A 22928-nucleotide genomic window follows, 5' to 3' on the forward strand; every position below is an offset into this window, starting at 1 on the left:
CTAGCTGACGTGAAATGCAGAAAGCCTCTGAGGACGTAAGGAGGGGTCGGCCATATGGTAAACCAGACCCATCGGAATCCCACTTTAACAGTCTCTGGCAATGGCCAGGGCATGAAGCCCATCTACTCACTTTTGCAGATGGAGCAGTGAGGACAAAGAGTACTAGCATATAGTCATCTGAGAGCAGCCCGATGTACCGGCTGGGGACAAAGCTTCCAATACCACAGGCAAGCATCATGAAGGCACCCATGCAACCTGTGGGGGCCACACGCGGAGAGCATCTCAATGGTAGAGAGGCTGAACCCTCTATCTAACATCATCCGCAGATATCTAGGGCAGCATAAGCACAGAGCAACGCTCCAACCTATGCAGTGGCCCTTGTCCCGACTAGAGCACAGTCTACACTCGCTGGCGTGCAACGCCCTGGTGTACGATGCACAAAAATCCAGTAATTTTTGGACAATAGTTTTGAATTTCAGTGGTCAATGACGCAGCCGAAGGTTAGGAGTGAGGATGCCCCATGCACCTCCCCCCCTAACTGTGACAGGAGATCTTGTCTCTGTGGAGAGGCCAAGGCACTTCATTGAGAAGCTGCAGTAGGCCAAAGCATCTTGCCCTAACGGACTGGTCTGTCCCGGAAGGGAGACCTACAGTCAAGAACGCGTTATGCCCTCAAGGCTAACGGTACTACCGCTCTGCCATACCTATGCACGTGATCCGAACTGCTATCGGATCCAAGAGGCTTCCAGTGGGAAACAAGTCCGCAGCCTGGACTGTACACCCAACAAGCGCATTGCTATGAAATTTGCAAGATGAGGCAAGGTCCACGAAAGGAGCTTCCAAGCCTCCTGCAGAGACTGACTGGGTCAAGCGCCCCAGAAGGCAGACTGTTGACATATTGTGTTATTGAACACGGCATAAACATCCTGAGGGCCAGGTGCACTGCACGCAGGTCCAGTGCATTAGCGACACTGGCTGGAGACCCTCATCATTCTGTTGCAGTCTTGGGGTTCGAGGCCCAAGCCACAAATATATATGCACATTTGTACATGCGTGAAATTTGTCCGCTGTATTTATTTACCCATCCTAGAACTACTAGGAGCAGTGAGCAGCCATTCCCCGGCGCTCATGGGGCAATTAGGGGCTCAGACAGGGACACACATCGACCCACTTCTGGCCTGGCGTCGAACCCGGGACACCCAGAGGCTCTGGCTCACTACCAAAGTAGATAGTGCCAATTCTCTAATCATGCAAGCAAACGCCTAGAGTGACAGGCGCTGTATAGGCGCTGGATAGGCGCTGGATAGGCGCTGGATAGGCGCTGTATAGGCGCTGTGTCTGCGCATCAACACTCGCATGCCGGAGGGCCAGGGCGAGGTAGTCAAGGGAATGTCCAATACGTCACATTCCAGCCGCTGTGGCATGGCTCTAGTTAGCAGATCAGAGACTAACACTGTGGCCATGAGCAACGGTCATCCAGCTCGACAGCTTCATCTAGTGACACCACCAGAGAAGCAATGCTCACAGTTTACCGTTTAGGCGTTTAGCAGGCGCTCTTAATCCGGATCGACTTACAGTAAGGTAATGTAAGTAAAGTAAGCAATGTTGGCATCAACCACCAGCCTTAGGTCTAGCCATATTGGGCTGTACTCCCCATGGCTGACAAGTCCTTGGTAAGAGGTTCTGGAACTGGCCCACATGCCAAATCTCATGATGTACGGCACCAAGGGTGTACAATGACGATAGTTGTTGGACGCATCCATCTAGGGCTAGGCCAAGCCGTTATATGGCCAGCTGGGCTATGTACTCTCAACGCTTTCGTCCAGCGACAAGCAGTAGCGGAGTGGGACACACTTACTATGCTGAAGCTATGTTGCGGTGGTCCGCACGTGGTTCCTCAAAGCGGCAGAATGGGATACATTCTCAACGCTGACCCCTTTTTCCTTTCGTCCAGCGACAAGCAATAGCGGAGTGGGACACACTTACTATGCTGAAGCTACGTTACGGTGGGCCGCACGTGGTTCCTTTCCTTTTCCTCTGGCCAGCGACCAGCAGCAGCGGAGCGAGACACACTCCCAATGCCAGCGGTATATTCCAGTGGGCGCACGCCGCAGTGGCGTGGTACCTCCAAAAGCGGCAGAGCGAGACACACTCTCAACGCTAATACTTTCCACTCCTTTCGTCCAGCGACAAGCAGTAGCGGAGCGAGACACACTCCTAATGCTTACGCTATAAGGGCGGTGCGCCCGCCATGGTTTCTCAAAGCGGCAGAGCGAGATGCACTCTCAACGCTAATCCTTTTCCCTTCTTTCGTCCATTGACAAGCAGTAGTGGAGCTACCAGCAGCAGCGGAGCGAGACACACTCCCAATGCTAGCGGTATATTCCAGTGGGCGCACGCCGCAGTGGCGTGGTCCCTCAAAAGCGGCAGAGCGAGATGCACTCTCAACGCTATATTGCTGATCCTTTTCCCTTCTTTCGTCCATTGACAAGCAGTAGTGGAGCGACCAGCAGCAGCGGAGCGAGACACACTCCCAATGCTAGGGGTATATTCCATTGGGGGGCACACCGCAGTGGCGCTTACAAATGCAAAATACAGCATGCAGCTGGTATAACATGACTGTCAGTCATTATTTCTTGTTTCCTTTTTCCCTGTCCAGCCTCATCATGATTTGTGTGCATGGGGATCTCATCTTAACAAGCTCAGTGCTTAATGAGTTTTCCAATTTAGTAGACCTTGTACTGTGAATTTGTACTTCCATGTACTGCTTTCAATTCAGTGGCCAAGAGTTCGTTATCATGACAATTCCTCTAGCTGAGAAAGCGTCCCGAGGGCTCAATGCTAGCATCCCTGTGGAAGGCAAATCCGCCTCAACCAGGCCAACCCAGTCGACCTTTCTGCCAGCAGTATGCCGCTGCAATTAGCCAAACATTCACAGCCATAGCCTGTGTCAGGCACCATAGTCAGGACATGACTGGCGCAAGTAATGGACCTTCCCTTCTGGGACCAGAGGGGACCAGCAATTGTTGCAATAATCCATGGGTAACAGCAACAGAGTGAGACACTCAATACTACTGATGACGTAGCCGTAGCGAAAGCGAGAATCATTCAGGCTACAGTGTCAAGGACACAGTATGATAGTCAAGAAGTGGCAAAGCGAAACACACTTCAATCGTCATATAGAATTATTTAAGAATATTGCACTACCAAGCACATAGTATTATCTGGATAGCAGCAGAGCGACATACTCTCAAGCTACGATATCAGTATTCACAGTATACTGCATATGTTGAATAGCAGTAGTGAGTACCGGGTACACACAGTATTAGTGGGTAACAGCAGTAGAGTGAGATACACTTAGTGCTATTGATAACGTAGCCATAGCAAAAGAGAGAGAATCGTTCAAGCTACAGCGTCAAGTACATATGTACTTGTTAATGTATTCCGTTGTCTTAGACCCCGGGAAGAATAGCTGCTGGTTTCCCTTTTACCGCAGCTAATGGGGATCCATTGCCAATAAACAAAGCTTATTGATTATCAGTACCCAGAGTACCATGTTACTAATATGTAACTTCGTCGTGGCAAGGAGCGAGAACCACTCAAGCCACTGTGTCAAGTCATGTGTCAAGTACCCACAGTATGATAACCAAGTGATGGCAAAGCAAGACCCACTTGAACCATACCAGTATTATAATTTCATTTTACTACCAAGCACCAAGCAGTATAACCTGAATAGCAGCAGCGAGTCACACTCAAGCTATGATACACACTCAAACTGTGAGGTTAAGCACACACAGTGGCAGTATTGGCATATATGCTGCTTCCGCTGTCATTGATCAGCGAGACCTCTTTTATCCCATTAAGACCTGGAACTGTGTCTTTTTTTTTTTTTTTTTTCGCTAAAAAGCATTATTTTATACTTTGGGCTATTCAAAAATAGCAGATCTACAAGCTCATAGCGCGACACCAAGTACATGTAGTAACAGGTACACAGTATATCGTCCAATAACGAAATGAAGCACACTATGGATGTCCTTTATTAGCTGCAGCTAAATTATATTTGGACTGGTTAAATTGGGGTTTGAACCAGGGACCTACAGACTTGCAGGTAGACAGTGTACTGACTGAGCCATTGGATAGCAATCAAGCTAACAAGCGCCATATGTCTGGTAGATAGAATGTCTGCGTCAGAGTGAGAACCACTTCCAGCAAAAACCTTCAGAGAAGCGCTCATACAGTGGTGTAAAGTAACTAAGTACATGTACTCAGTACTGTACTTAAGTACAATTTCGAGGTATTTATACTTTAATGGAGCCCAGTTCTCTGCCACTGCGCTCATTAACGCTTTGGTCGTCTCCTCGTGGCGAAAGAACACCTTCTATGAGACACATTAACGGCGCACTGCAGTGACATTTTCTATCATTTTATTTTGAAGGTTCAGTCTGAAACGTCGGCTCAACCGACTCTAAACCAATCAGAAGGTCCCATCCCTTCAGGCTATGGGACGTTGGATCTCAATCACTTCAGCCGTGCGCAACACGGCTAATGTTTGTTTACAAGTGAGAGAGAGACGGCCAGTGAAGCACGCATTAATCAGGCAATCCGGTTTTGTCACGGTCTTCTCAAAGCGGCAGAATGGGATACATTCTCAACGCTGAATACTTTCCCCTCTTTCACTTTATTTGTCTGTAAACAGCACAATACATGCACTCACCGTCGCCAATGTACAGCTATGGCTCCATAGTTCAACCACAATGGTGGTGCGGGGAAAGCTCACGGTGTTATTGTCGTTAGCTGCAATGCTAGCAAGCAACCGCTAACTCCATTCACCGTCGCATGCTTTTTCCCTTTTTTTTCCTCCTTCCTTCCTTGTTCCTTTCCGAGAGCGTAATTCCATGGTAGCAGACTACACAGTCTCTGGAGGACGGTAAACCGTAGCTCCAACCTGTTGGTTACGAAACTTCACGCGTAGCTGCAAGTTATCGACCTACGCTCTGGAGGCGAAAAGATGAAAGAGGATGAACGCTGTGTGCCCTGCACCTATATAGGTGGCGTGCGTGCACACAGGTCACGAGTGACTTTGTTGGTATTAATATTCGACCCATACGCGAGCGCGTGATGGATATCCAGGTGTTGAAAACACTGCCTCTGGCGGTCAGTAGGAATGAAGTAGAACAGCACAGCCCAGGCAGTCAGTCAGATACTAACTCAGTGTTCTTTTTATTTATTTTAACTGTGAACTTTGGATGTTTGTGTAACCATCTTAAACATCATGACATGTGTAATCTTAGACAGTCTCTATCCATCATCATCATCATCATCATCATCATCATCATCATCATCATCATCATCATCATCACTTTCGTGCATCACAGCTTGGGAATCATCATCGTTCTGGCACTGGCTGCTGCACTGACACATTTCAGTACAGGCTAAGTCCTTAGCTTTGCAGGAACATCTGCCAGAAGAACAGTCTGATTTGCACTTGCATTGAACCATCTCAAGGATGGCCTTTGGAGCTGGGAGGACCTCTGTGGTCGTTGGTTTCAACATGCCACCCGAGTGTTTGAAGTACCCATTTTGCAGGGGATCCAGCTGTGGATCCTGCAGAGCAATGGCTGCTTGTGCCCATGCCCTTGTTTGGACATGGACTCTCAAAATGTGCTGTTTCAGAGCTCCAGGTGTTGGAGGGAGCTTGTCACTTTCTGCCCTGTGCTTGCAGAACAGATGCCATCGCAGTTCAGGGATTGTCTTGATGTTGATACCCTTGGGTGAGTAAGCTGCACATACAAAGGACTCCAGTGTTGACAGCATTCCTTCTGTCACTTCTGCTTCATCCAAAAGCATCTGCAGAGCTTTGATAATATCTCCATCCGTTTTGAGGTAGACCTGCAGCCAGGTTGCCTTGCTTATACGGGAGAACCTCCCTGTGTTGTCGGCCCCAGTGAATGCATGGAAGGCTGGCAAAGCCTTTGCTCTTTCTTTACCTAGAGCTCGCCACAATCTTCAATCTGCACAACACCAGAGGCCATAGAAATGGACGTGTTCATCAGCAGGAGGTCGTAGTTTGCTGTGACTAGCACTAAAACGTCTGTATCTGGGGAGAAAAATACCAACTGTGCATCAGGTGGGTTTCGCTGTGAAGCCAGCAAAGCCTGGTGGATCAGCAGTGTGTCTGCTTCTTCGTGGTTATTTTCTTCAAAGACCAGGTCTTTGTTGCTCCTAGTGTATCTAGAAGCAGACGTGATGATCAGCTTGGAGGATCCCCTGTTGTACTCTAGTGTTTTGGTATCAAGATAGTCAGTCAGATCAGTGACAAGCTCCCTCCAACACCTGGAGCTCTGAAGCAGCACATCTTGAGAATCCATGTCCAAACAAGGGCATGGGCACAAGCAGCCATTAATATGCAGGATCCACAGCTGCATCCCCTGCAAAATGGGTACTTCAAACACTTGGATGGCATGCTGAAACCAACGACCACAGAGGTCCTCCCAGCCCAAAAGGCCATCCTTGAGATGGTTCAATGCAAGTGTAAATCTGACTGTTCTTCTGGCAGATGTTCCTGCATAGCCTGTACTGAAATGTGTCATTGCAGCAGCCAGTGTCAGAACGATGACGATTCCCAAGCTGTGACGCACGAAAGTGATGATGATGATGATTATGATGATGCATAGAGACTGTCTAAGATTACACATGTCATGATGTTTAAGATGGTTACACAAACATCCAAAGTTCACAGTTAAAATAAATAAAAAGAACACTGAGTTAGTATCTGACTGACTGCTTGGGCTGTGCTGTTTTTACCCATATGATGGATTATGTCAATGGGATGATACAAAAAATGAAATGATAACTTGCACCATTGGATTCCTTGACCCTGAAAATGTAGGTTTAGCCATTAAAAACAATGTTCCATCTTATTTAGAAGCCAAGATATTACAAGACATACATTTTACGGCGGCCATTTTGTCAATTCCAATATGGCCACAGACATCTGGGCAAATGCAAACATTGATTTTATGATTCCTTAGACAATAACCTTTCCAAAAATGTATAGTTTTGCAAATCTTCAATATGAATTGATAAATGTTTTTTAATTACAAAGATATTGCAAGAAAACAACCACATCTGGTCATTTTGGACTCAGTCATGCATCTAAGGGTTAATATTGTAAAGTTTTGTAGATTTATAATTACCACCATTGGATTCCTCGACACTGAAAATGTAGGTTTAAGAGTTAAAATCAATGTTCCAGCTTATTTAGAGGCAGAGATATTAAAAAACGTACATTTTAGGGTGGCCATTTTGTAATTGCCAATATGGCCACCATATACACATCTGGGCAAATGCAAACATAGATTTTCTGATTCCTTAGACAATAACCTTTCCAAAAATGTATAGTTTTGCAAATCTTCAAAAAAATCCGACAACATTGTAAATCTAAGCATAAGGAACCAGACTATAAGAGGTTTCTGCCCGACAGCAACGAAATGCCTTCTAAATCCTAACAGTTTTGTGATAAACCTATATTGATATAGATCAAATATAAATTAGTTAACTTAACGTCTGGATCGCACCACTGACCCTATGAGGAGGAAACCAGGTACAGAGGAGTAATAGAAGAAGAGCGGATTTGCACTTACTGTGACATAAATGATATTAAGAATGAGTTCCACTTTATGTTCTACTGCCCCTTATATCACAAGCTGCATCAAAACATAGTTAGGTGTAAAAACCTAGATTTGATTTGGTTAAGTGACGCAGAGAGACTTGCATGGATTTTTTAAATAAGATATTCACACTTGCAGAATATTTAGAGAAAGCATGGGACAAACGGACAAAGAAAGCATATGTTATGTAATGCATTTAGTTTAGTTTTTGGATATTTACCGAATATTTTCATTTTTATTTGTGCCGTTTAGTGTTTCCAAGAAGTGAATGTGATATTGTTTAATGTTTATTGATGTTTTGGGGTATTTTATAATCCCGTAAAGGGATGGGTCTTATGACAAGACATGTAAATGAAAATGAATTCATTCATTCACCAGGCTTAGTGGAGATCTGCGCTCAGAGGAGCGCACTTTACAAGTTGTTTTATAAATCAGGCTTAAGCATTACCCTACGTCAACACATTACTAAAAGGAAAAGGAGAGGAGAGGGAGCGGAGGGTAGTGAGGGTAGGCCTGGTGGGTGGTGTTTGTCATTTGTATGTGTTCACTTCAGAGATGAACAGCCCCAAACCACACGTTTTTAAAAGCAGGATTAGGAAGTGTTCGTAACCTATAGGGCATAGCAGTGGTGGCCATTGTGTGGTGCCACAGATAGAAAACCCATTAATTGTTCCCATAGATATTTCAGAAAATATTTGTATCATTTATTTTAAGCCTGGAACCAAGCCACCCATCCTGTGAATAAAAAAAAGGGTATTTATTAAATATAGTATGTAATATAATTAAATATTCAAATGTTTTATGGTCATGGATGGCTTTAGTTTCAGGCTTAAAATAATTTATATGAATATTTTCTGAAATCTCTATGGGGGAAAAACATATGGGTTTTCTATCTGTGGCTCAACTGCTATGCCCCCTATAGGCTTGAATCCCAACAGCATCACTGTAATGTATCCTGAGTCTGACCTGCATCCAGAACAGATACAGTGACTTGAAGAGTTAAGTGAGTGAGCACAGTGGTGTGCTGCCCTCTAGTGGCATTTGTCTATAACTATTAAGCAGTGGTGTAAAGTAACTTTAATACATGTACTTTATTTTTAGCTATTTTTACTTTCTTCAGTATATAAAATGTTCAATACCATTTGTGAGGGTTGGCCGAACGATCAAGGCTCCAAAAAGACAACCAGAGAGTCCAATAATGCACTGTAGGGTTTTTTATTCACCTTTCCAGCACTAGAAGTCCAGTGCAGACTATAATACAGTGCTGCATCAGCAAAGACGAAGACGAAAAATAAGACTGGCCAAAATAACAGTTGTACATAAACACACTTGCAGACAACACTAAGGAACAACACCTACACAGATGAGCAGCTGAAACAGGCTATATAAACCTTACTTTCCAAAGGGCCCTGGCAGCTCTCACTCAGGCTGTTCCCTGTGCTCTCAACCTGCAGGCTTTTATAGGGAGTGAGACATACCAAAACACATACAGTAACAGCAATTGGCAATTCAATTAACTCACAACAAGCAAACACCAGGCCTATGAGTTAACACACAATTACTGAAGGTTTTACCATCGACTTCACATGAATTTCAGGGCGCCCATTCCTACACAAACTATAGTCTCTTTTTAAATAAGATTGTCCAAGTTGAACCAAACATCCCTCCTCCTCTGCAGCACTTGGCACCTTCCTAATCAACAGGATTGCCACTGCAGAGGGGAGAGAGGTGACCCACACAATCAGTTAAACTTCAGTTCAATAAATAAACATATTTAAAACCATGAGTAGTAGTACACTTCAGCAATGCATTTTACAGTATCAGTGATAAAACAATGACACAACTTGACCCACACTTCCAAGCCGGCTGGATGGTGGTTAATTTGGAAGCAGCTGTTTAGTCAACTGTGTGCCATGTCCCTGATCATTGTCTGCCCGTGACCGTATGTTTTGTAATAACAATCAAAATAAATAAAGTAACTAGCAACTAAAATAAATATAGTAGAGTAAAAGTACAATATTTGCCTCAGAGATGTAGTGTAGTAGAAGTAGTAAAAGTATTGCAAATTAGAAATACTCCATTAAAGTAAAAAATATCTCAAAATTGTACTTAAGAACAGTATTTGAGTACATTTACTTAATTACTTTACACCGCTATGTTTACCTTTGCATTCATATCATCTTGCCATTCCTGACATTATTCACATTGACAATAGTTGAAACCCAGTATAGCAATTACTGCTCCATCTAGAGTAAGCTAAACTCTTGTTACATGTCAGCATTCATGACCGCAATTTCACTTTATTGTATCAGATACACAGCATTTAATACAATGCATTGTTATATATACATAAATGTTGTAATACTGTATTCTTATACAATTACAATCACAATGTAGGCATTTAGCAGATGCTCTTAATCCAGAGCGATTTACAGTAAGCAAGGAAAACACAAGGTAATACATCAGTGATCTAGGCCTTAATTTTACTTAAGCGACTTTGAGTATCTAGAAAAGCGCTATATAAATGGTATGTATTATTATTATTATTATTATTAAGTACAATTTGAGCTACTTTTACCCAAGAGGGAAATAGCAAGAGTCGCATTCTCCGGTTTACTTCCCGTTTCTGCGTGACGTAGGTGGACACCTTTTTAGGAGACAGGAAGCAAGTTGGAGTCCATTGATTCGAATGGAAGAGTGAACGTGAACACAGCTTCTGAATCATTCTTTAGCTCCATGGTCACTGAACTAAATATTGGACCAAATCGTCACAAGACACACAATATGTACAATATTTTCATACTAAAATAGTTTTTTTAGAGACACAAATGAGGGGAAAATCAACTTTGTTATCGACTTTTCTCTATCCCAGCAACACACTCTCGCGAGATTTGGGAAGATATCTGAAGAGTCCATCTGCAGTCTGACGGACGAGACATAGAGGGCTCTGTCTGTCCCTTATGTTATATTGTATTATTATATTAGATTTGAACTCTATGCTCTGTCCCCATAAGATGTTCTAAAAACTGATAAACTGAGATTCTATATGTGAATGTAGTAGGCCTACGTGAAATCATTATGGACATTTCAAAAATGAAATTAAATGTGTGTTCCAATGCTCAATAATATAATTTTCCATTATTTACTGTCTTGGTTGATGGGGTATGATTTGGGAATCATGACATTTTGCTAAACATTCATGCTAAACACATTATATTCTATAGTGGTAAAATATATACCTTATAAATAAAAGGACCTGTTACAATGTTGAGCAAAACAGGAGCACATCTAGCATAAGACTGAATAATACGTGTGAGTTTGTGGTGGGAATTTTATGGGTTTCTTTAAAAGCATCTTTGCCAATAACAGTGCACTTTCACACATATAAAGCATTTATTTTCTTTAATGAAGAAAATACACAAATGCACATCCACATGACATTGGCAGACAGGGAGAGGGGGGGGGAGGGTGGTGGGATGGTAGGGGGAGATGCAAACCACGCCTACTTAGGAGACCATTTGTAGGATTTGTGTACTATTTCGCTTCTAGTGGCTCCAATGGAGATTGTGTATCTTCCTATATTAACCATCTTTGCTTTTACTTTACTGGAGTATTTCTAATTTTCAGTAGGCCTACTTTTACTACAACTGTCAGAGGTAAATATTGCACTTTTACTCCACTAAAATTATTTGAAAACTTTAGTTACTTGTTACTTCGTAGGTATTTTGATTATTATTACAAAACATACATTATACCCACTTCAGCCCTACATAGGCGATGCCGCGATGCGAAGCATTTTGAGCTTGTGGATCTGCTTTTTTCAAAAGATTTTTATACCTTTTATACATTTTGAAAACTTGTTAATTGGGATATTCTAACCTTTGTACTTTTACTCAAGTAAATTTTGAATTCCGGACTTTTACTTCTGTTACAAGTTGTAACAGAGTATTTCTACATTGCAGTATTGATACTTTTACTTAAGTAACAAATGTGAGTACTTTTCCCACCACTGATAGCGAGTACCTTGACAAGGCAGTCTCTCTGAGCACCCAGAAACCTGAGACACCTGGTGTCTCATAATGAAAGGGTTAATGTTCTTATATTGTATGGCTATTTTGATTTGTAGCAGGCCGCAGGCGCAGTACATTTTGCACTTAAGGCTGCTATCTTGTGGACTGTTATAGTTGTGTGGATTGTTGATTGTCCAACAGTAACTGAATATATATATATTTTTAAAGGGTATCTTTTGTTTAGTTTTTATTACACATACTTACTCTGACCTTTTTGAATCCTGCACCTGAAAAATAACCCAAAGTATGAAAAAAACAAAAACTAACACTAAAACTAGTGTTCTCACAAAAATAGAAGCTAAATAAAAACTAGCAAACCCGCTCTAAAAACAAACTAAAACTAACTGAATTAGAAAAAGAATTGTCAAAACTAACTAAAACTAAACTATAATGAAAAATCCCAAACTAGTATAACCTTGCTACTGTCCTGTCAAATAAAGGCATGAAAGCACAAAAAAATCGTTTAAAAAAGAAAATAAATACAAATATAACAGATCATGGGGAAACCAAGAACCTATCATCAGTTTTATGACACATATAGACACAAATGAATGTGATGATTCAATCAGTTTACAATGGCACCATCATCAAATTATCCAATCATCAATCAGTTTACAACGGCATCCTCGTCCATGACAATGACAGGGACACAACTTGTGATCAAAGGATCCAATCATTTGTTTGATTGGCTTTGTTGAGGCTGGCCAATGCTATCAGGCACACTTCTCTATCTCTGTGTCTCCTCCCAGCTGTATATAAGCTGGACATAAAACACATGTTATGTCAGTATATAGTAACCGCTCCAAGCTGACACTGTGTGACTTACTGCAACTGTAAGACATTCAACAATTACATTTAAACTGCATTCCATTCAAATAGATTGGCATTGCTATTTGCTACAGACGAGGATTCATCAGGACAAGGTAAGGACACGATCACATTGAACTGAATTGAATTGTAGTGATGGAAGAAGTAATCATATTTTTTACTTAAGTAAAATTGTCAATAGCCTATTGTAGAAATAGTCTGTTACTGTTAAGTACAAGTTCGGTATTCGGTATCAAAATTTACTTGAGTAAAAGTACAAAACTATTGGCATCAAAATATACTTAAAAGTACCAAAAGTAAAAGTAGTCATTGTGCAGAGGGTACCATTTCACAAGTTTTCAAATGTATAAAAATCCATTAAAAATAGCAGATCTAAAAGCTCACAACGTGTCGCAAAGCGACACGCTGTGAGCTTGTAGATTGGCTATTTTCAAATTGACAAAGTATATATAGGTCTGTAGTGATTTTGTAATAATAATCAAAATCTATAAAGTAACTAACTAAAGTTTTAAAATAATTATAGTGGAGTAAAAGTAAAATATTTGCCTCTGAGATGTAGTGGAGTAGAAGTTTTAGAGGGTAAGTGATTTTCTTTGGTTAAAATAAGTGTTAAATAGCTCTATGTTTTGATTGTACTCAACAGCTATTGTGCAAGGAGGAGTCCAAAGTCTAAACTGAAAGTAAACGAAGTGAAGTTTGGTGGCAGCGCTCACACTCTCTACAAAACCTTCAACAGTTTGGTGAGAGGGCTCACGCTCTACAAAACCTTCAACAGGACTTTAACAGAAGCACTGACCACTTAAAGACAGGTGAGTACAGCAGATAAGATATTATTCACAAAAAGACAAAAATATAAGGTATATGAAACTGTATCCAAACATGTTTTTCTCATGTATAGAACATCGTTCAACATTATTGTGCTCTATTCCAATACAATCCTATTAATAACTATCAAGCTATGAGAAGTAGCATTCAAGAACGACTGCTGATACTTTCACTTTTATTCTCAGTGTGTAGAAAATGGCGTCAGCCAGCATTGTCCAGTCTGAAGATCAGTTCCTGTGTTCTATCTGTCTGGATGTGTTCACTGATCCGGTCACCACTCCATGTGGACACAACTACTGCAAAACCTGTATCACACCACACTGGGACAGCACTGATGTGTGTAAGTGTCCACTCTGCAACAAAACCTTCTATAGGAGACCAGAAGTCTTTGTCAATACTTTCATTTCTGAGATGGCTAACCGGTTTAGGAAGTCACTGCAGCTGAAAATAAATCACAACGCCAACCGAGAGGCTGCTAAACCAGATGAAGTCTCCTGTGACGTCTGTACCGAGACCAAACTCAAAGCCCTGAAGTCCTGCCTGGTGTGTCTGACCTCCTACTGTGAGAATCACCTGGAGCCTCATCAGAGACTCACAGGGTTGAAACGACACAAACTAATCGACCCTGTAAAGAACGTGGAAGACTTTATTTGTAAGAAACATGACAGACCTCTGGAGCTGTTCTGTAAGACTGACCACATGTGTGTTTGTCAGTTCTGCGCTGAGTCAGACCACAAGTCCCATCACATTGTATCTCTGGAAGAAGAATGGGAAGGAAAGAAGGCTGAGCTGGGAAAGACAGAGGCTGAAGTTCAGCAGATGATCCAGGGGAGACAAGAGAAGATTCAGGAGGTCAAACACTCAGTAGAGCTCAGCAGTAAAGATGCGGACAGAGAGATAGTAGACGGTGTGCAGGTCTTCACTGCTCTGATCAGCTGTATTGAGAGAAGCCAGGCTGAGTTCATTGATGTGATTGAAGGGAAGCAGAAAACAACAGAAAAACAGGCTGAAGGCTTCATTAAAGAGCTACAACAGGAAGTCACCGAGTTAAAGAAGAGAAGCTCAGAGCTGAAACTGATCTCACACACTGAAGACCACCTCCACCTCCTCCAGAACGTCCCTTCCATCAACACTGGGTGGAGACCCATCAAGGACTGGACAAAGGTCAATGTCCATCCGTCTTCACATGTGGGGACAGTGAGGACAGCTGTGGCTCAGCTGGAGAAGACACTCAGTCAAGAGATGAAAAAGAAGCTGTGTGATGCTGAGCTGAGGAGGATCCAGGAATATGAGGTGGATGTAACTCTAGACCCTGATACAGCACATCACCTTTTTATCCTGTCTGAGGATGGAAAACAAGTGCATTGTGGAAATGTAAAGAAGAATCTCCCAGACAGCACAAAGAGATTCTCTCAATATGCCAATGTCTTAGGAAAACAAAGCTTCTCCTCAGGAAGGTTTTACTATGAGGTTCAGGTTTGACTGGACTTTAGGAGTAGCCAGAGAGTCCATCAACAGGAAAGAGAAATTCATACTGAGTCCCAACAATGGTTACTGGGCTATAGGGTTGAGGAATGGAAATGAGTACTGGGCTCATGCTGACCCTGATTTCCTCCTCCCTGTAAGAGAGGAGATCCAGAAAGTGGGAGTGTTTGTGGATTATGAGGAGGGTCTGGTCTCCTTTTATGATGGGGAGACCAGAGTTCATCTCTACCCTTTCACTGGCTGGTGCTCTTGGGGGGACACCAGTTTAATATATTTGAGTGTACATTTTCTTTATTTCATCCTAGACTATCTTTCATTAACACTGCAGTTAAATGAGGCGTGGTTTGTGAGTTGTGTGTAGTTGTGCTTTGTTTTATTGAGACAATGATGGTAGATTGGCCTCTGTAGCTGTCCGGTACATGTGTTCGTTTTTGAATGTGGTTTGTAAAGGTGGACGCATGTCTGGGAAGACCAAGAACTTGTCAACGTGTTGTTGGCTTGTAGATCTGTTCTTTTTGGCAAGCAACACCACAATATCTTCCTGATCCTGACTATATGTTCTACCGACAGGCAGCCTCTGTAGATGTAAACGCAGCTCAAGAACTATTGTTTACCTCTTGCTTTTAGTTATTTTTTGTTGTTGTCATTCATAATTACATACGTCTTCACTGTTTTGCCTGATTCACAGCTATTGTTTTAATGTTGTTTTATGCTTTTGCTTTTCTTTTTTGCTTTGTTGTTAAAGGATCTACACCATTAATTAAAAATATATATATATATTTAATATCATATTGTTTATATCCCTCAAACGTTTTTCAAAAGGTTTGAGCCTAAATCAAGCCTCAGATATACTCATTCCAACTAACTTCTCTCTGGCTTATAAAGCACTTTCACCTGCAATACCACATTGTCCTTATTTGGCACGTGGCGCTATTGAGCCAGTTTGTATGCATGTTATCTACTGGTTCTGTGTGGAAAAAGTAAAAAAATCTTAATAATAATTTAAAAAATAATAAAATAAAAAGTTAAAAAATAAAAATGTTGGAACTGAAAAACGGGAGGGATTATACAAAGTAGGTATCGCATGTGACGTCACGGGCGGGGGCAAATCAGTTGGCCTGTTTTGAGACCAATTTACATAAAACCCCAGATATGCTGTGAAAGCCTGAGTGCTCACACTGGGGTATTTTTGAGGATAGAAGAGAGGTAGGGGAGACCAAAAACACACAAAACAGAAGGAAAAGTTAAAATTCATGGTGTAGACCCTTTAAATTATTTTTGCTTTTCCTGTAAAGCACTGTGCTTCACAGGATGCTTTATTGTCTCCGCCAGGCCTACCCCTTGTCCGTCCGTCCGTGTGTCCGTGTGTCCGTCTGTCACCAGCTAATCTCCGGCACCGTTGGCCCGGTCGCTCCGAAACTGTGCACACACACTCCCTGGATGCCAATTCAGAACCTCTGCCCCAAATCTTTCACATGGGCCTGTTATAGCGCCACCAGGAGGCCGATTTGTGCAAAACCCATTTTTTTATATTACTCCTACAAATTTTATCCAAACGTCATGCAAATCGGTACACAGTATCACTATAGTCATGTGATCAACACGGATCTGTCCGATTTCCCATATTCCATCCTCATTGCCTAAGGTTGGCTTCCAAAGTTTGCAGGATTGGTCCGTTTTGAACAAAAAGTCTCAACGTATACACACAGCTTGGGATTTCCGTGAAATTTCACACGCACATTCCCACTAGGCCGAGGAAGAAATGCCACCCTTCTCACATTGGCCTGTTATAGCGCCACCAGCAGGTCTAATATAGCAAAACACATTTTTGGAACAAAATGCCTCAAATCATGAATGCAGTGTCAATGCAAGAATAAATGGCACGGTTGGCACCCTTTTCACATTGGCCTATTATAGCGCCACCAGGAGGCCAGACTAACGTACCTGACCTGGCGGAGACCTGTGCTCCGAGGAGCACCTTTTCTAGTTCTTGATCTGTTTTTTAATTGCTTTGGTAAAACACTTTGAGCTGCATTTCATGCCATGAAAGGTTCTATACAAATACAGTTTATTATTATTATTATTATTACAATTATTATTATTATTATTATTATTATTATTATTGTTATTATTACCTACGTACGTAATTCTACATAAAGGTATAAGGGAGTTTTATCCATGCCCATTTTGAGTGTTGTTTTAAAATTTTATGGAAATCATATATTTCTGCTGCCAAATTGCATAAATGTTTAAACATGTATGAAATGGCTAATGGCTGAATAAATCAATGGCAAATGGCTGAATATATCACTGTGTTCAGGTATATTCAAATAAACTGCAACAATTGACAGATTTGTCAATTTTAACCTTAACTTTAACATGAACCGACACAAAGGAGATTTTGATATTGCTGTTATTTTGTTAAGTCAGTTCATATTTTCCATCATAACTACTGTAAATCCTTATTTAGGAATAAATAAGCATTGCTTCTCCCTACTTCTTAGCTTTTTTGGTTTATTATGTTATTTCTGTTCAATTACTGGTTATTGTTGGGATGCATGGCTTTTAAATTTAGAATTTTATCATTTTTAAATTGTTGAAATTAACACATTGATTGCCAAGATCGCATCGATGCGTTCTTTCAAATCCATCGCTTGAATGCCAGCAATTCAAAAGAACGCATTGATGCGTTCTTTTGAATCTTCATTGTTTAATCTGTGATCGCACGGCTCTGTTTATTTCTCATCAGCACTTTCGTTTTCCACTTACGTCACACTCACCCGGAGCCGGATGTAAAAGAAAAAATTCATTTCCGGGTCACATTGTTTTTCTCCGGTCATTTTCGGACAGAATAGGGAAAAACACGTTTTTTCACACGGTATAATAAACGAACGGACAGCTCAACTTCTATTTTCTTTGGTCCGGGTGACTAACAGTCATCGTCGTAGTGTATCACATCGTTTTCAGGCCGATCAGCGGATCAGGGATTGTCAAAAACATAACATCCGGTGAATGACAGGATATGACGTGGGCCTGTTTGGGAGGGGGCGAGCGAGGTGATCAATGTGTGGATTTGCTGCTCTCTACTGGTGGAACTGTCGTATGTGCTTAACACCACAATCAGAGAATTTATTTGAATGAGAAATTACAAAATTAAAAAATTAAAAAACACGCAAATTGCTGGCACAGGGGTGAGTACATTATGAATAAACTCTGGCAGTCAATGTGTTAATGTTTAAAGAATAAATAATGGAGGGGGAAAAAATCACATTTTGCACCAAAAACTTGTTGGTGCCTTGCATGGTTTCCTCTGCCATTGGTGTGTGAATGGGTGAATGTAATGCATATTGTCAAATGTAGGCCTAATAGGCTCTATGCACAGCAGCCATATTGGCCAGAATTTGTGCCCCTCCTTCACAGGTGTTAACAATGATACTAATGAAAGCTCTGTTCCATTTAGTGTAGCACAGTGGTTATTTTTTGAAGGACCACCATAACTCTGAGAGTGTACAAATGGAACCAAATGGACCCTTACGGGTCCATTTGGTTCCATTTGTACACTCTCAGAGTTACACACCTGTAAGGGGACATTTTGAACCCCCTCGACATGCACAATATCAGCACCCTGACCCTGTTTGGCCAGATTGGAACAGAGCCTTCATTAGTTATCATTGGTAACACCTGTGAAGGAAGTAAGGAAGAGGCCCAATTTCTGTCCAATATGGCTGCTGTGCATAGAGCCTATCGTAAAGTACTAGGCCGGCCCTATACTTGGCCCTAAACTGGCATAAATTCAGGCAGTCAGCTGTTAGCTTTCATGAAAAGAGTTCAGGTCAAACTCATGTGTTGCAGACATATAAGCAAACAAAAATAAAGCCATATTTATACTTTGTCATACAACTCTAACATGTGCCGAATCTACAAGCATATACAGTTCTATAGGGAGCACATATCTGACCCATAATGCCCAAAATATATACAGGTGCAGTCAATGTGTATTCTATTGTCATGTAAACCATCTTTTAACCTTTAAGTAAAAAAAGCAAAGATAGATCTACAAGCTCACAATATGTCACATTGCAACATTTTGTAACTTGTAGATCAGTTATTTTCACTATTTTAGAAAAATATGGGGGTTTGTTTTGTTCGAGGAAATGTTTTGAAGAGTTTTGAAAATGAACAAATCAAAACAACAAATTAAACAGAAAATATTTGAAATATTCGTTTTTTTTCTCTCAACAAAATATGAAGTCCAGGTTCACCCTATAAGCCAACTGTTTGTCTTCACATCATTCACTAGAGGTCCCTGTTGGTCCAAATAGGTTATAAAGAACATGTTTTAACAGAAATAAAGTAGCTGCTCTGTTGGGGACGAACAAACAAATAACTCAGTAGTACACATATAGTAGTAATAGCACACATAGAACGTAGCTGGTCTGTTGGTGATGACAACAACTGCCAGCGAATACAAGAACGCTCGCCCCAGAACACAGTCGCCCCGGGGCATATCCGGCGACGTCGGACGGTCGCCCCAAAGTATGTCTGGCCACTTAGGTCCCGTCGCCCCCAGGGGTTAGGTCCTGTCTCCCCCACAAATCCAACGACCTCGGTACACTCACCCCCACATATCCAACGACCTCGGAACAGGTATTCTTTTATTGATATATTTACTTTTTTTTTTACAAATTTCCATTTTGCACCCATATTACTGTCTTATCTTAATACAATGCTACTTTTAACAGGCAAAATAAGCAAATTACATGCAAATTAACAGTAGTAACAAGGGTGATTTTGAGGGGCCTGTCACACCGATTTGAGCATTGCTGGTCACCTGCAGCCTGGATGCTGACATCATTCAGATTCCAGTGCAGTGAGTGAACCTAGAATAGGCCTACTAGACAGACAGACAGACAGACAGACACACAGACAGACAGACAGACAGACAGACAGACAGACAGACAGACAGACAGACAGACAGACACACACACACACACACACACACACACACACACCGGGGAGTGGGGGGGGGGGGGTACTTTCCAAGTACTAGTTTGTGAGTACTTGGAAAGAGTTACTTGGAAAGTACTAGTTTGTGAGTACTTGGAAAGAGTTGCGATAGAGAAATCACATCCAATATTACATAACATGTAATAACATCTGGATGTAAGTAACTAAGTACATTTACTCAAGTACTGTACTTAAGTAAAATTTGGAGGTATTTTTTGCTTTACTGGAGTATTTCCAATTTTCTGTACTTTTAACTACCTACCTCTCAGAGGCAAATATTGTACTTTTACTCCACTACAATTATATGAAAACTTTAGTTACTAGTTACTTTGTAGATTTTGATAATCATTACAAAACATACATTACCACTTCAGCCCTGTGTATATTTCAACCATTTGAAACTAGTACAATTCTCAAATGAGATGTGGCCTTACAGGTCGAATTGTGCTCAGTTTTGGCTATTTCTGGGTGTTACTTTGTACTGCATAATGCATTCCAATGGTCCCATTGGCATTCTTCAGGGGAAAGACACATTTTAGATTAGAATGCACAACCATGGACCCTATGAAATGAATGAAAAATACAAATAAAATAACGTTCAGAATGTTCTGTTTTGTTGGTTAATATTTCAGTAGAAGCACAATGACGTTTGATGTCTCTTCCTCCAAATTTCCTCCGAGGAAGAGATATTTGTGTGTAATATATGTGTGTGTGTGTGTGTGTGTGTGTGTGTGTGTGTGTGTGTGTGTGTGTGTGTGTGTGTGTGTGTGTGTGTGTGTGTGTGTGTGTGTGTGTGTGTGTGTGTGTGTGTGTGTGTGTGTGTGGCGAGGCGTTGTGAGCTTGTAGATCTTCTATTCTCACAATATTTATCTGTGGAACCGAGTCAATGCCTCAACTCCTACATTCCAAGTGCTTGTCAGGGTGGGGGGTCCCCAGTTCACATATGATTAATTTGGGGGGTCCCCAGTTCAAATATGATTATTTTGGGGGTCATGGCGTGAAAAGGTTGAGAACCACAGTTAGACAAACAGGCTACCAGTCAGCAGAGCTGGACAATATAACTATAAATACATTTACTGAAGTAATACAAACTATTGTTTAAGAAACGTCTGATCTCTGTCTACACACCGTCTCTGTAGCCGACCAGAAACTGGTGTGCATAAGACATTGTTATTTCCTGAGATATATACATTAGCATTATGCTTTTTCAGAAAACTTTAGGACTTAGATTGTAAAGCAGGGGTCTTCAACATTTTCAGGCCAAGGACCACTTTGCTGAGAGAGAGATGAAGCAAGGACCCCCGCCGCAAGAACCCCCCCCCCCCCCCCCCCCAACTACATATTGCATAAAATTGTGTCGCAGATTACGTTTTAATAGATTTCATAGATGGCTTCATAGACATATTTGACAACACTATCATCAGTGTTTTCACTCTATTTAGTCTGCTCTTTTTTTTTTGGGGGGGGGGGGGGGGGGTTCCCAGTTCAAATATGATTATTTTGGGGGGTCATGTCCTGAAAAGGTTGAGGACCACTGGTTTAGAACAGCAGTTCTCAAAAATAGCAGATATATAAGCTCACAGCGCGTCACTTTGTGCCGCGCTGGGAGCTTGTACATGTACTTTTTCTGAAAAAAGAATTGTGTTAGAAAAAAATGGGACATTTTTAATTTTTTTAACACAAATCTTCTCTTCTGGGGGTCCACGGCTCTGAGAGAGAGAGAGAGAGAGAGAGAGAGAGAGAGAGAGAGAGAGAGAGAGAGGAGAGAGAGAGAGAGAGAGAGAGAGAGAGAGAGAGAGACATTCAAATGATTAAAACCAAAAACAGTGGTATTTTTAAGTGGTTCTTAAAAATGTCCACATAGGCTGCAGCTCTCAAGAGCTACCTGTGGAACACAAAACATTACTCAACTACAAATTAATGTAACTCAGTCAAAGTTGAAGTATTGGAGTAGGTGCTTTTACAAATGCTTCAGTATTCAAAAGTCCATTTTCTTTTTAATATCAAAGCAAGCATGCTGTATTTAAATGTAGACACTTTCCAAGAAAAAAAGAAGAAAAAAAGTGTCAAAATGTGCCTGAGGCAAGACACTTAACCCCTAACTGTTCCCCCCTCCGCATCCTCTGTGGGAAGCAGTCAGCTGGGTGAAGCTGACTGCTGAAGTTCCCGGAAAAAGGTAAAAAACGAAAAGGTTTGGAATGCCCCTCCACAGGTCTTGAGAGCTGCAGCCTCTGTGAATCACTTAAACAAGCATTGGTGGAATGTCTTAGTGTTTTTGTGTGTGTGTGTGTGTGTGTGTGTGTGTGTGTGTGTGTGTGTGTGTGTGTGTGTGTGTGTGTGTGTGTGTGTGTGTGTGTGTGTGTGTGTGTGTGTGTGTGTGTGTGTGTGTGTGTTTGTTGTTCTTAATCATTTGAATGTTTCAATGCTGTATTTTTATTTCTGTTGTATGCAAATACAGTGAGTTCTCTCTGTGAGAAGTGTTATATACAAATAAAATGTACATTACTTACTTCAGTGGTTCTCAACCTTTTCAGGCCGTGACCCCCTAAAATAATCATATTTGAACTGGGGACCCCCCAAAATAATCATATTTGAACTGGGGACCCCCCACCCTGACAAGTACTTGGAATGTAGGAGTTGAGGCATTACATTTAGTTTGACTTGGTTCCACAGATAAATATTGTGAAAATAGCAGATCTACAAGCTCACGTCGTGAGCTTGTAGATCTGCTATTTTCACAATTTTGGAGTCTTTCTTATTATTTGACAATTTGGCCAATGATTGACCAGTTTTTATGGTATAGTTTGAGGAATACTTGTGATGCAGTAATGCTCTTTTCTTTTCTTTCATAGGTTTTTTAAAACAATTTAAGGACTCTTTAAGACCTTTTTAAAGGTCTTAAGAGTCCTTAAGTTGTCACTTCACTGTCATCAGGGGACCCCCCCCCCCCAAAAAAAAAAAATCTTGTGGGGACCCCCCCTGTTGGATCCCGACCCACAGGTTGAGAACCACTGAATTACTTCATCACACTGCACGTTCAAAA

General features: G+C 41.5%; 2 protein-coding genes across 2 annotated transcripts in view; one reads left to right on the forward strand and one right to left on the reverse strand.

Annotated features, from left to right (window-relative positions):
* The window catches only part of LOC308090089 (uncharacterized protein), a 56470-nt gene that overhangs the window by 25287 nt on the left and 8255 nt on the right, over positions 1-22928 (forward strand). Inside the window, 2 exon segments of the mRNA XM_080435117.1 lie at positions 13579-14871; positions 14873-15014. Of these exon segments, the coding sequence (XP_080291243.1) occupies positions 13589-14871; positions 14873-15014 (1425 nt within the window). The 5' untranslated portion in view covers positions 13579-13588.
* Positions 1-22928, reverse strand: part of LOC308089674 (parvalbumin beta-like) — a 238267-nt gene that overhangs the window by 7654 nt on the left and 207685 nt on the right. The window lies entirely within an intron of this gene.

Source organism: Gymnoscopelus braueri (genome assembly GCF_963280865.1).
Source record: "Gymnoscopelus braueri genome assembly, chromosome: 8".
Taxonomy (NCBI): Eukaryota; Metazoa; Chordata; class Actinopteri; order Myctophiformes; family Myctophidae; genus Gymnoscopelus; species Gymnoscopelus braueri.